Source organism: Heterodontus francisci, chromosome 20 (genome assembly GCF_036365525.1).
Source record: "Heterodontus francisci isolate sHetFra1 chromosome 20, sHetFra1.hap1, whole genome shotgun sequence".
Classification (NCBI taxonomy): domain Eukaryota; kingdom Metazoa; phylum Chordata; class Chondrichthyes; order Heterodontiformes; family Heterodontidae; genus Heterodontus; species Heterodontus francisci.
The window spans coordinates 61,878,815-61,894,474 of record NC_090390.1 but is presented as its reverse complement, the minus strand read 5'-3'; the positions used below and the strand labels follow the sequence as shown (position 1 = coordinate 61,894,474).

The 15,660-nt window shown below is 41.2% G+C and overlaps 1 protein-coding gene across 6 annotated transcripts in view; it reads right to left on the bottom strand.

The window, feature by feature from the left end:
* vti1a (vesicle transport through interaction with t-SNAREs 1A) overlaps positions 1-15,660 on the bottom strand; it is a 428,909-nt gene that overhangs the window by 131,957 nt on the left and 281,292 nt on the right. The window contains exon 9 of one of the 6 annotated variants that reach the window (XM_068052913.1): positions 11,060-12,492. The exons of 4 other annotated variants lie outside the window; for them this stretch is intronic. In XM_068052913.1, the coding sequence (XP_067909014.1) occupies positions 12,459-12,492 (34 nt within the window). In that variant the 3' untranslated portion in view covers positions 11,060-12,458. Of the gene's footprint in view, positions 1-11,059; positions 12,493-15,660 lie in introns of those variants that run through there. One more of the 6 variants, XM_068052915.1, reaches the window with a different exon arrangement.

The following is a 15,660-nucleotide window of genomic DNA, read 5'->3' as shown; positions in this document are numbered from 1 at the left end:
TGAGTGGGAGGTGGGGGGGGGGTGCAATTCCCACCGCCTACCCGCCATCATTTTACCAGCAGTGGGGAGCTGGCATACAGCCTGCCTGCCCCAGGCCAATTGAGGCCCTTAAGTGGCCAATTAATTACCAGCAGCAACTGGGAACTTAGTCAGCTGAGGTAATACGAGCTGGCATCCTTCTGGGCCTGGGTGTAGGGGCCCTCCTGATCGGGCACCCTGTGCCACACAGAGGGCCCAGCCAGAAGCACAAGCCGCCCTGCTGCAGCACCTCCCCCCCCCCAGCCTTCCTGTTCAACTCCCACCCCACTCGCTGTCCCGATTGTCCCATGAGGCCCAAAACACCACTTAGTTTTGCCAGGCAGGGTCCCTCTTGCTCTTTCACTAGGTGCAGTCCTAGCAGTGACTACCACTCCCAGTGGCGTTGCTGGGACTGAAGAGCTGCCGGCCCACTGATTAACTGGCAGTTTACAGAGGCCGGATTTCTTGTCTCAGAGGGGCGGAAGTCCAACCTGAGGCCAAATAATGACCCAGACCACGTAAAATTGCTGTGTGGCTTCCAGGCCCAGTGGAGGTGGGCCCGCCCCCGACATTTAAGACACTGGATGGAACCTCTGTCACCATGTAAAATTCTGGCCAATTTGTGCATAGCAAAGTCCCACAAAAAGCAACAACAGAAATCACCTATTAACCTGTTTCAAAGACACCGACTGGACCAGTTGGATAAGTGAGGGAGAGAGAGAGAGCTTTTTGAGTGCGTGCACATATGTACACATTTTGTGCATATGAGTGGAAGGGGGGAGTGCTGCAAGTCAACTGTTTGGTGCGTATTTCATATGCCATCCACTCACGTTATAAAACACATTCGGACCAGGTCGCAACACCAAGAAACAAAGTTTCTTATTGGAAGAAAGCCAGCATGGCATTTATGTTACTAGTTGTAATATAATACACTTGTACGGAGGAGCAAAAAGTAGGACAGATGACAAGACCTTATCTTTATAAAGAGGGTTTATAAGTTTCTATCTATTGACTTACAGCTACCAGGAAAAGAAGCTCGATCATTTCCATCTTCCCTGTGTGGTGCATTATGGGTATATCCTGGCAGGACAAAATCACAAATGCAGCAGTCTTTCCAAAGGCAGAGCTCCCAAGTGTGTTTGCACGAATCAAAGAGGCGGCTTCGGTGGACTGGACACGTCCACAGGATGGAAGACAGTCACGTACACAAAGACCTTCTGTATGGTGAGGTAGCCGGGGCCAGACAACCAGTGGGTGCCCAAAGCTCCGCTTCTTCAAGAATGCTTGCAGCGTGACAGGAAGGCCCTAAATGTCAACTATTGCACCTGGGAGTCACCAGCTGGAGAAAATGGCAAACATCCTGTGGACTGGCGTGCACTATCACAATGACCAGTGGCTATAGCAGCTTGGCAACAGGTGCCAATGCTGAAAACAACTCATAGCATCACTTGGCAGCTTCATATGCAGCACTTGCGACCGAACCTGCCTCTAAAGGATTGGCCAGTACAGCCATCAGCAAAGGTGCACCAAGAGAAGACGCCCCACCTAAATGAATTGTTTGCTGTGTGTTCATCATCTTTTGTAGATGGAAGGATGCCAACCAACGTATTGATCTATCAAGGTCTGCTGAAGGCTTTCCAAGGAAATACCATATGAGGTATGTCTCAAGTGTAACCATCATCTTTAAATTCAGAAACATTCTTGCTTCAAGCAGAATTACCTCAATTATATCTGATGTCCTATCGGAAAGGTGAAGGCATATTTAACAAAAATACAGATGATTTAACGCCATTTCATTTTTATTTGAGGGCCCAAAGATGTACTGAAAATCGGAAGTGCTGCTGATAATCATTTTGCACTATTTCTATCCATACCCAGCATCACCTCTCTCAGAAAAGTCTTAAAGCACTTCAAATAAAAATTAGGTGCTTTGGAGTTATGTAGACAAAAAGTAGTGGTCATTTTACATGCAAGACTCCAAAAATACCAACGAGATAAAAGTTAAATTTTGTTTTGATGGTGTTGTTCTAAGCAGGAGTATCAGCTAATCCACTGGATGAAAAATGTGCTCTCCTTCAAATTATGCCATGGGCTTTTTAATATCCACTTAAACCATCAGAACAAGAAGATGGAGCCTCAGTTTAACAACCCATTCCAAGACAGTGCATCCAACAATGCACTAGAATGTCAGCCTACATTATGAACTCAAGTCCTGAATTTAAATGAACTAAATCCTAATATGAAACTGTTTCCATACAAAGTTAGCGAGAAATGGTTTCAAATTGATCATAATCTGTGTTAATTGATAAGCACCTTGGGTTTAGTAAAACCAATTCTGAAAGAAAGATTTAATTAAAATACATGCAATGATATTTAGTGATAAAAGATTTTAGTGGTTTCAAATACTATTTCCATCAAAAGGGAATCAAGTTTTGCCGGTTAAAAAAAAATCATGCCCCAATTTCAAAAAGGTACTGGGATTTTACTTGTAAGGTCAGATTTAACATTTACCTTGGATGGTCTAAAAAGTTCAAAACAAATGAAATCTTATGAAATTTGTAGCAACTCTGGCAGCTACCTAAAAATCACCAAATCCTACAATTTCAAAAGGAAACAAAGATTTTACAACAAGAAATTGCACATAAAACCTGATAATTCACTGAACTGTTTCAAAACATTACTGGAGTCACAAAAAGGGTCAACGAGCCATTGGGTGCAGTTACCTGAATTTTATCAGACATTGTTCAGGAATACACAATGTTAGACTTTGATGGTACATCAAAGTTACATATAAAATTTGGTGAGAAATCCCAGCGACTAGTCCATTATTTACCACATTCAAATAATGGTAAGACACTGCTTCTCATTCTGTAATATAGGATTATCACCAAAACCAGTCAGGGTCTCGGAGCAGGGCAAGGGATTTAGGGGAAAAAACCTTAAACAAATCATATTAAAACATTTTACTTGAATTATTCTGTGGTCCCAGCTAATCTCGAGGAATCAGTTATTTCAAAGCATTTTTGCCTCTGTTGTTTGTTCCTCTCTCTTACTTGTTCAGATGTTGCAGATTTAGAGGCAATACCTCAAGGCTCTTATGATTTAGTACAGATTGATATTTATTTTTTAAAGCCAGCTTTTGTATCCACTTTAATATATTTGAAGGAATTTGCCTCAATACCAGTTGCAGCTTAAGTATTTAGATTCAGAGAGTCATTACAGCACAGAAGGAGGCCCTTTATTTGGACTTTGTTTATATATTACTTAAACTTGTCTCTCTGGAGTGTCTCTATTATTGGTTAGTATTTTTGCTGGTATTTAGCATTAGTTTTGACTTACTTGAAACAGTTTCTTTTTATCTGTTTTCTACTTATTTTGACACTGCCTCTGGTCCATATCCTATCCCAACTGTGGTGCTAAATCATCAGAGAAGTTGAATCCTAACTCTTAGCTGGAAACTTGGCTGCATCACCTTCACATTAAGGATTTTCTTGAAATATTGAACACGCTTCATGTTGCTGCGTTTGCCCCCGAAATTGCTAAAGTGGCTCCCACAGCATCCATCAGTGTTCGGCTTCATCAAAAGCAACTCACTCTGCAGATCCCAATTTTTCATAATTAATTTCCAGGACTGGCTCTTTCATTCATTGTGCTGGTGACAAACTTCATTTTGGACATTTGGTAATTCTGTAGCTGCACCAATAGCTCACATCAATTTCATTTATAATATCTTACCTGTAAACATCACATTATCAGGTGAAAATAAATCTACTGAGAACATGAAAGAATCTAGAAAAAATGGATTTTTGCTGTTTTGTTTTGTGGTAAGTGGAGAAAAATGGACAACTTGCTCAACAAACTCACTGGGCAAGTGGCAACCCTATATACAGAGAAACAAGTTAGCCTCAAGAACACTGCCAAACTCACCCTGTATGTTAGCCCGTACCAGACCGACTCCAATGAGAAGCTGGTAAAATGGAGAACATAAGAAATAGCAGCATGAGTAGGCCATATGGCTCCTCGAGCCTACTCTGCCATTCAATAAGATCATGGCTCATTTGATCTTGGCCTCAACTCCACCTTACTGCCCGTTCGCCTAGTTCTAGATTCCCCACGAGGGAAACATCCTCTCAGCATCTTCCGGTCAAGCTCCCTCAGAATCTTATATATGTTTCAACACCATCACCTCTCATTCTTCTAAACTCCAATGAGTATAGGCCCAACCTTTCCTCTTAAGCAGTGAGCATCCATTTCAAAACTACAGAAAAGCTTTCATACGAAGTGAATAAATTATTACAGAAAATTGTTGTAGGTACAACAAACATTTTAATGCAATAAACTTTCAATATTTTTTGGACTAAACATTTTAAATTAAATGAATCATTAATTTATGAGCAATTTGCAGCCTAAACACAATATTTGCAACCTTTTAATAATGTGCATTTTTCTGTATTCAACATTCATCAGAACAACCTTAAAGCAAGCATACAGTTAGAGATGCCTCAGATTTTCAAACAAAAGGCCTGCTTTCTCATAATGATAATGAAAATCTCACAAAGTGATTAGTTGGCAGTTGGCCTATTGTTTTCAAGAATGCAGGAGATAACTTGCTCATTAACAAAGTCCATGTGCATACATTAAACACCATGCAATGATGTCACCATGAAACATAAAAACTCCTTGTTCATCATTATAAAATCTGAATACTTAATTTCTCACTTTTCAGAAAATAAACTCATTTCTCATGAGTTAGAACATTTATAATAAAAGTGCGCTATTGAATAAAACAAAGAAATGACAAAGATAATAATTCACTTAGCGTTAAGATAATATGCATACATGTGTTTCTAATTATAGTAATTGTTTGGCATAACAGTGTACTAGGTGGCATGACAAGACCATGATAATAGGTCACCTTCAATTCTGCCAACTGATTGCAGGGTTTTTACTAGCTTAATAACATGGCCCTCCTGCCTTGGGCGCTTTGGCACTGGAAGGATGAACGAGAATGGACAGAGACTGCTGGAGTTGTGTACCTATCACAACCTCTGCATCACCAATTTGTTCTTTCATTTAAACCCTGTCACCAGGTTTCATGGAGGCACCCAAGATCACGTCATTGGCACCAGCTGGACCTCATCGTCACAAGGCGAGCCTCTATAAACAGTGTTCAAATCACACGCAGCTTCCACAGTGTGGACTGCGACACTGACCACTCCCTGGTGTGCAGCAAAGTTGGACTCAAACAAAAGAAGCTACATCACTCCAAGCAGAAGGGCCACCCGTGCATCAACACTAACAGAATTTCTTATACATAGCAGTTACATAAGTTTCTAAATTCACTTGAAAAAGCCCTTCAAAACACACCTGCAGGGGATGCTGAGACCAATCAGAGATGCCATCTATGACTCAGCAATGACCACCTATGGCAAATGTGAGAAGCAGAATACAGACTGGTTTCAATCTCACTTTGAAGAGTTGGAACCTGTCATAGCCGCTAAGTGCATTGCACTGCTGAACTACAAGAAAGCCTCCAGTGAGTTAACATCCGTAGCACTTAAAGTAACCAGAAGCGCTGCACAAAAAACAGCTAGACGCTGTGCAAATGACTACTGGCAACACCTATGCAGTTGTATTCAGCTGGCCTCCAAGAGCTGAAACATCAGAGGAATGTATGATGGCATTAAGAGAGCTTTTCGGCCAACCATCAAGAAGATCGCCCCCCGTCCCCGCCCCCCCCCAAGTCTAAATCAGGGGACACAATCACTGACCCAGGCAAGCAAATGGACCGCTGGGTGCAGCACTACGTAGAACTGTACTCCAGGGAAAATGTTGTCACCGAGACCGTTCTCAATGCAGCCCAGTCTCTGCCAGTCATGGATGAGCTGGACGAACAGCCAACAAAATCGGAACTCAGTGATGCCATTGATTCTCTAGCCAGTGGAAAAGCCCCTGGGAAGGACGGCATTCCCCCTGAAATAATCAAGAGTGCCAAGCCTGCTATACTCTCAGCACTCCATGAACTGCTTTGAATGTGCTGGGAAGAGGGAGCAGTATCACAGGACATGCGATATGCCAATATCATCACCCTCTATAAGAACAAAGGTGACCGCGGTGACTACAACAACTACGGTGGAATCTCCCTGCTCAGCATAGTGGGGAAAGCCTTCCCTCGAGTTGTTTTAAACAGGCTCCAGAAGCTGGCTGAGCATGTCTACCCTGAGGCACAGTGTGGCTTTCGAGCAGAGAGATCCACCATTGACATGCTGTTCTACCTTCACCAGCTACAGGAGAAATGCTGCGAACAACAGATGCCCCTCTACGTTGCTTTCATAGATCTCACCAAAGCCTTTGACCTCGTCAGCAGACGTGGTCTCTTCAGAATACTAGCAAAGATCGGATGTCCACCAAAGCTACTAAGTATCATCACCTCATTCCATGACAATATGAAAGGCAGAATTCAGCATAGCAGTGCCTCATCAGACCCCTTTCCTATCCCGAGTGGCGTGAAACAGGGCTGTGTTCTCACACCTACACTGTTTGGGATCTTCTTCTCCCTGCTGCTCTCACATGCGTTCAAGTCTTCAGAAGAAGGAAGTTTCCTCCACACAAGATCAGATGGCAGGTTGTTCAGCCTTGCCCGTCTTAGAGTAAAGACCAAAGTACGGAAGGTCCTCATCAGGGAACTCCTCTTTGCTGACGATGCTGCATTAACATCCCAAACTGAACAGTGTCTGCATAGACTCATCGACAGGATTGTGGCTGCCTGCAACAAATTTGGACTAACCATCAGCCTCAAGAAAACTAACATCATGGGACAGGACGTCAGAAATGCTCCATCCATCAATATCGGCGACCACGCTCTGGAAGTGGTTCAAGAGTTCACCTACCTAGGCTCAACTATCACCAGTAACCTGTCTCTCGATGCAGAAATCAACAAGCGCATGGGAAAGCCGTCCACTGCTATGTCCAGACTGGCCAAGGGAGTGTGGGAAAATGGCGCACTGACACAGAACACAAAAGTCCGAGTGTATCAAGCCTGTGTCCTCAGTATCTTGCTCTATGGCAGTGAGGCCTGGACAACGTATGTCAGCCAAGAGCGAGGTCTCAATTCATTCCATCTTCGCTGCCTCCGTAGAATCCTTGGGATCAGGTGGCAGGACCGTATCTCCAACGCAGAAGTCCTCGAGGCGGCCAACATCCCCAGCATATACACCCTACTGAGCCAGTGGCGCTTGAGATGGCTTGGCCATGTGAGCTGCATGGAAGATGGCAGGATCTCCAAGGACACATTGTACAGCGGGCTGGTCACTGGTATCAGACCACGTCCATGTCTTCGCTTTAAAGATGTCTGCAAATGCGACATGAGGTCCTGTGACATTGATCACAAGTCGTGGGAGTCAGTTGCCAGTGATAGGCAGAGCTGGCGGACAGCCATAAAGGCGAGGCTAAAGAGTGGCGAGTCGAAAGGACTTAGCAGTTGGCAGGAAAAAAGACAGAAGCGCAAGGAGACAGCCAACTGTGTAACAGCCCTGACCGAAAACCAGTTTTATTTGCAGCGCCTCTGGAAGAGTCTGTCACTCTAGAATTGGCCTTTATAGCCACTCCAGACACTGCTTCACAAACCACTTACCACCTCTAGGCGCTTACCCATTGTCTTGCGAGACAAGGAGGCCAAAGAAAAATAACAACTTTTGAAGTAAAAAAAGTGTCCATTAAAAATAAATTTTATCTGTTCAAACATCATTGTAAGTTGTGGCACAGCTTAAAGTAACCATTTCAAAGCACAGTGAGAGCTTAAATCAATGCAGAACTTGAGAATGTTTGCAAACAATCAAATATTTTGCTACCAGGTCAAGCCATGCACGCACATAGGTTTTACTACAGTTTTAATATTTTTCTTTGGAAAGTATAATCTTTGGATACAATACAAAATCAGAATCATTTTCTATTTAGAGAACTGTACTAAAATGACATAGTACTGGAAGGAAGGTGAAAGCAGGTTAAGACACTTGTCACAATAATTATAACTTAATTAAGCACACTCAATGTATGAAAAGAAAAAACACGCTGTAAAATAATAAAAAAAATTGTAGAACAGCTATATTTATGGATAATACATGAACATACAAATTCAAAGTTCACACTCCAGTACATAGGTACAGAAATACTTGTTCAGGAGTGTTCTTCGCAAACAGACACTACCACATATTGTTTACTCTGTACTGGCATTCGAGAAAATTCTTAATTAGAAACCTCGTTGTTTATGGGTCAGTATTAAAACTGCAGAATATTATTATAAATTACATTATATTTTCACTAAACTAAAACAAAATAAAAGATATGAAAAATAATCTTTGGCAACTATGCAGTACAGTTAGAGAAATTTCACATTCAGAAATTAAGAAAGCAGAACACTGAAAAGATCATTTGGACCAACAAATCGACATCTTCCACAGATCATTTGCAACCGATTCCATCACAGATTCCACACTTACACTTCATAACTGAGGGAAGATCCCAGAAAAATGATCCTGGGAGGCAACTAAGCAAAATATTGCACCATCCTCACAATTCAACTCTATCTTACTCTGCTCTACAGACAACATTAACACCACCACCAAAGTGCTACTGTGCTTTGGGCATTTTTTCATAATCTTAGCTTATATCTAGATCTATACCCATAACCGTCAAATCCAGTTTTCAACCAGATATTGATGTAACTCCTTTTGAAAAGAGTTCAGCATCATAGTCCTCATTCCACAGAACAATTAGTGTTGATGGGTGGCAGAAGAGGAAATGCTTCTTCGAATGTCTAATCTTACTTAAAGCTTGTAAATTTAGTTTTGTACTTCTTCTTTAAGTCAATTCTTATGATAAATAAAAGCATCTATCTTGCATTAGAGAAAAGTATTATTTTCAGAAGCAAACTTAAGTTATAACTTTTCCAGTGATGGTAGCTTAAGTAGTTAACTGAACTATCAACTCCTTCATGACTACTATTGTAAGCCATCCTTAGGTATCCTGAGAAGTTGGTGGTGGACCTTCTTAAAACACTGTGTTCCTCCCACAATGCCAAGGGAAACTTAGTCTGAAACTGACAAATGCTTTGTTGGAAAAAAAGGGATATTTAAATTTAAATTATTTTATTCTTCTCCTGTCACTTCTCTTTCCTTCTCGTCACCCAATCCCATTCCACATTATCTATTTATTGGTCAAACTGCCAGAGAGTACTTCAGCTATAGCTTAAGAATCCATCCCTGCATTCAATGGGCAAAGCTAAAATGAAAGACAGATTCAAATTTGTGTCACCAGTAGACTTTAGTTTGCATATCAATAGTGTTACGACTGAGGCAGGAGCAATGTACTGTCAATTCAGTCCCATTACTCCACAGGTTGCAGCATATTATTTAAAGATTTCCCACCGAACTGGAAAACAGCCAAATTAAAACAGACCCCTAAACCAGGTATCATTAGACAACAACAAATTAACCATTTATTAAAACTAAGTCTTAAATACTATTAAGATAAACCTATGTCTAAAGACCTTATAACTTCCTATTTTAACCTAACTCGCTCATTCACACACCTACACTCAAAAATCAACAGTTAACTGGTTGATTAAAAAAATGATGTTTTAAAAATTAGCTGTTCCTGAAGAATAAAATAAGTAACTGGGTTGTTAGTCTTTGTGGGTTACATTCCTGATGGGTGAGGTATCCTCGTATACAAAATATCAAATGCCACTCGAAGTCTCCGCACGGGTTTGATGAAACAGTCTTTCAATCGACTGGCATTCAAACACTTCGGCTGCGGCAGACATCACACAGTTCTTTCAATGATGAGCACAGCAATGGGTCCACCTGAATTTTTAAAAGTTGCCAGTTTTTTGGTAAAAACTTTCCTGTGAATTCCAGAAAACACAATCAGCCAAGAGTCAATCTTGAAGCAAAGACTCTTAGATTGGAAGTTTGGAAAAGGAATTTTGCTACCTCCAGCAATACAAATGGTCTCATCAAAAGTTTTTTTTTCCTCCTTAAGCAATTAACACAGCCTGTAGCTCATTGCAGAATTTCTGCTGAGAGAAATAGACAGCTCTTTCCTTCAGTAAGCACGCTTTGCTGGTGTCTCTCTCTAAACTGGTTTTAGCTGGTTTTCCACAGTTAAATTGAAACATTATACTATGTGTCCTCACTCCTGCTGGCACACTGTTCTCAGAAATCTAAACTTCTCTCTCTATCTTAAAGGTACACTGTTTCAAACAGAGGAGAAAATAAAATACAGTTCCGTGACAATAGTGAATTAGCAAACTTCTAATGCGATAATGACCAGATAATCTGTTTTTGTGATGTTGATTGAGGAATAAATGTTGGCCAGGACACCAGGGATAACTCGCCTGTTCTTCTTCGAAATAGTGCCATGGTATCTTTCAATCTTTCATGTCCACCTGAGCAGACAGATGGGGATTCGGTTTAACGCCTCATCCGAAAGACAGCACCTCCAACAGTGCAGCACTCCCTTAGGACTGCACTGGAGTGTCAGCTTGGATTTTTGTGCTCAAGCCCTGGAATGGGACTAGAACTCAGAACCTTGTGGCTCAGAGGTGAGAGTGCTACCCACTGAAATACGGCTGACACTTAAAATGGGAATAAAGGACAGGGACTAGTATTGTTGTTATCAATAGCCACAGGCATTGACAACTAGCCTTTGTCTATCAGGTTCACATTTTGAAGCTACAGTCAGGTATTTTAAGAAAAAGAGTTTTAGAAGATTTGCAGCAATCTTTTCCCCCCTCTAAAACAGCAATTCCTACTGTAACCACTTGGTTCTGCAAACTAAAATTATAGAGGTAATCTAGAATGTATGAGTCGTACTTGGTCTTTAATAAGATGAAAGAGAGAGTTGGATCAATGTCAAATGAGTAAGATTAGTTGGTACGACTGTAAAGTATGGAATTAAGAGTTAATATTCAATGAAATTCAGTAAAGCTTTGCTTTTAGGTCTCAAAAAAAATGAACAAAATTTTTCATTTTTGCAGGAGCTAATTTTATTGCCATTTTTGAAAAAAAAAACAAATCTAGAGAAGGCAAATTTAACCTGTGGAGAATGTACATTTAAAGTAAAGATGCACTTAGTAGAAGGATGTTTTGTGATTTTCAGCAAGTCAGGAACATTGAATAATGAAATGAGAGGTCACATTCCTCCTTATGGTCAACCATACACATCACTGTGCACAGCTTATCTGTTCCAGACCTATAATAAAAAGCAACCTTTTGAAACTACAATAAATAGAACGAGGAATGTAAAGCCATTCTCAAGTGCAACTTTATTGCATTAGTGTTTATTCTGATAAAATGTTAGCTATGTTTAAAGAAATATGTTAAGTTGCTTTCACTGGGAAGTGGTTTTGAGCAGCCACCTCCACAAGAGCTGATTGACATTAGAAACATCTAGTTGTGTAATTACAATCACAGACATGATACAAGATAAGAGAGTTCAAACAAAGTGTCTGTTTGAAAACACTGAGTACTATGTTCTGAAATATCAAATTATTGAAAGTAACAGACAAAAAATAAGTCAAAGAAGCTGTGTCAAAAATTCCCAACCAGGGAACAGAATTAACTTTTTTATATTGCAGCTTTGTCATAAAAAAAACTCATAATGCTTCACAAAATAAAACTGATGGGGTGATGGAAACCAAGCCCAAAAGGGAGACATTAGGAAGATTCATTTTGACAAGGCTTTTAAAGTGAGAGCGTATCAGGGAGAGGGAATGAAAACAAGCACAATGGAGGAAGAGTGAGCAAGGAGAAGGAGGGGGAGAGAGAGAGAGAGAGAGAGAGAGAGAGAGAGAGAGAGAGAGAGAGAGAGAGAGAGAGAGAGTGTATAGTGTTACGAACACAGCAGGAACAACGCACTGTCAATTCAGTCCCGTCACTGCACAGGTTACAGCATATTATTTAAAGTTTTCCATCCAACTGGAAAACAGCCAAAATTAAACACTCTAGTAACCCCAGAATGAAACAGACCAAACCAGGTATCTTTAGACAATAACAAATTAACTATTTATTAAAAGCTAAATCTTAAACACTATTAAGATAAACCTATGTTGAAAGGCCTTATAACTTAATCTAACTCTGCCATTCACACACATACACTCAAAAATAACAGTAGTTAACAGTTTTTTTGAAAAAGTGATATTTATAAAAATTAGCTGTCACTTAAGAATAAATAAAATAAGTCTTTGTGGATTACGTTCCTGGTGGATGAGGTATTCTAGAGTGGAAATAGTCAAAGGCCACTCGAAGTCCTCCCATGGATATGATGCAGTAGTCAATTCTTAATAGGCATTCGACTCGTCGGCTGCAGTAGGCATCAACAGTTCCTTCAGCAATACAAATGGTTTCTTGAAAAGAGGCCTTTCTTCTTTCTTTAGGGAATTAACCTGGCCTGTAACTCCTTGTAGAATTTCTGCTGAAAGAGAACAAACAGTTCCTTTCTCTTCAGTACGCCTTGCTGGTGAGTCTGATTTCAGCCAGTTTTACACACAGTTAAGCGGAAACATTACACCATGTGACCTCGCTCTCTCCTGCTGTCATCTAAGTAACCAAAATGCAGCTGCTGGCACACTGTGCCATAGAAATTCCAGAACTTTCTCTCCCTTAACGGTGCACTGTTTTTAACAGAGTCTTAAAGGCACAAACACGGTTTTTAATCAGAGGAGAAAAACAATTACAAGTCTGTGACAATAGAGATTAATTTCCCCTCGCTATCCTGGGGAATTGTAGTTAAGGGGATTCTGCCACCCCACTTCACATCAGCTAACTGGATCTGGTTTGTGTGTTGTTTACCATTATCCCATAGGAAAGCACAGGAAAACAGAGCCTTGCAATTATCCAGTGCCTTATCATGTCATTGAAAAATGTCCCAAGTTGCTTCCAGTTAACTTGACTATTATGCAGGAAAATGCAGCAGTCATTTTGTACACAGCAAGATCTCTCAAATTTTGATAATGTTAGCTGGAATGCTGGCCAGGAACCTGAAGAATGGGATCTTTAGCATCAACATAAACTACCGTCACTCATTTGGAGGATGCTACTTTCAACAATGCACATTCTCTCAGTACTACAACAACAACAACAACTTGTGCTTACTTACCATACGGCCATATGAACTAGAAGCAGAAGTAGGCCATTCAGCCCATCGAGCCTGCTCCGCCACTCAATAAGATCATGGCTGAGCTGTTCCTGTCTTGAATTCCACAATCCCATCTACCCCCAATAATCTTTGATTCCCGTGCCAAACAAACATCTAACTACCTCCACCATAAAAATATTCAATGACCCTGCCTCCACCACCTTCTGAGGCAGAGAATTCCAAAGCCGCATAACCCTCTGAGAAAAAATGTCTCCTCGTCCCTGTCCTAAAAGGGCGACCTCTAATTTTCAAATAGTGTCCCTAGTTCTGGACTCACCCACAAGACGAAACATCCCCTCCACATTCACTGTGTCAAGACTGTTCAGGATCTTATATACTTCAATCAAGTCTCCCCTCACTCTTCTAAACTCCAGTGAAAACAAGCCCAGTCTGTCCAACCTTTCCTCATAAGGCAACCCCCTCATTCCAGGTATCAATCTAGTAAACCTCCTCTGAACTGCCTCCAACGCATTCTCATCGTTCCTTAAATAGGGAGACCAAAACTGCACACAGTATTCGCGATTTGGTCTCACCAATCTCCTGTATAACTGAAGCATAATGTCCTCACTTATACATTCAATTCCTCTCTTAATAAAGGATAGTATTCCATTAGCCTTCTTTATTACTTGCTGTACCTACATACTAACGTTTTGTGACTCATGCACTAGAACACCTTGATCCCTCTGCACCTCGGAATTCTGTGGTCGTTAACCCGTTTAAAAAATACTCTGCTTTTTTATTCTTCCTGCCAAAGTGAACAAACTTCACATTTTCTCACATTATACTCCATCTGCCAGATTTTTGCCCACTCACTCAACCTATCTATATCGTTCTTATGTCCTCATCATAACATACTTTCCTACCTATCTTTGCGTCATCTGCAAATTTAGCTACTATGCCATCGCTCCCTTCATCTAAGTCATTGATATAAATTGTAAAAATTTGAGGCCCCAGCACAGACCCCTGCAGGACTCCACTTGTCACATCCTGCCAATCAAAAAAGGACCCATTTATGCATATCTCTGTTTTTTGCCAGCCAGCCAATCTTCTATCCATGTTACCCGCTCCACCATGAGCTCCTACTTTGTGCAATAACCTTTTATGTGGCACCTAGTCAAATGCCTTTTGGAAATTCAAGTACAGTATGTCAACAGGCTCCCTTTATCCACAGCGCATGTTACTCCTTCAATGAACTGCAATAAATTGGTTAAAGATGATTTCCTTCACAAAACCATGTGGACTATTCCCGATTATCTTGAGTTTTTTTTAAGTCTCCAGCTATAGCCTCCTTAATGATCGATTCTAACACCTTCCCCATGACAGGCGTCAAGCTAACTGGCCTAATAGTTTTCTGCCTTCCTCGCTTCTTGAATAGAGGGGCTATATTTGCTATTTTCCAGTCTGATGGAACCTTTTCAGAATTTAGCGAGTTTTGAAAAATTAACACCAACGCATCTACTACCTCATTAGCCACCTCTTTTAAAACCCTAGGATGAAGTCCATCAGGACCTGGGGACTTGTCAGCCTGCAGCTCCATTAGTTTGGCCAGTACTGCTTCCCTGGTGATTGTAATTTCACCAAGTTCCTCTCTTTCTTTCACTTCCTGATTTACAACTATTACTGGAATGTTTTTTGTATCCTCTATAGTGAAGACAGAAGCAAAATATTTGTTCATCTCGTCCGCCATTTCCTTATTATCTGCTATTAACTCTTCATTCTCACTCTCTGGCAGACCAACACTTACTTTACTTACTCTTTTCCTTTTTCAATTTTTTTCCCCCAAAATATACTTTATTCATAAAAATCTGTAAAAAATACATTACCAAACTGTTTCAAACAGCACCAAGTCAAAAAATACAAACAGTGCAAAGGCGGTCTGTTTCCTTCTTTCCAATCATGAGTTGCCTCACATCACTTCCATTTCATTGTCGTGCCAGATGCATTTTTACGTTTTACAGCAAACAAAAAATTTCCCAATACAGTTCGAGGGGTTTCCCATGGATCCAGCCCCTCACTTCAGCTTGGTGGGGGGACCTTACACAGTGGTCGTTCCCCATTGAGCCTTTTCTGCGGCTGCCCCAAGCTTTAGTGCGTCCCTCAGCACGTAGTCCTGGACCTTGGAATGTGCCAGTCTGCAACATTCGGTCGTGGACAACACTTTGCGCTGAAAGACCAGCAAGTTTCGGGCAGACCAAAGGGCGTCTTTCACCGTATTGATAGTCCTCCAGCAGCAGTTGATATTTGTCTTGGTGTGCGTCCCTGGGAACAGCCCGTAGAGCACAGACTCCTGTGTTACAGAGCTGCTTGGGATGAACCTCGACAAAAACCACTGTATCTCTTTCCACACCTGCTTTGCAAAGACACATTCCAGGAGGAGGTGGGCAACCGTCTCTTCCCCACCACAGCCACCGCGGGGGCATTGTGCGGAGGAGGCGAGGCTTTGGG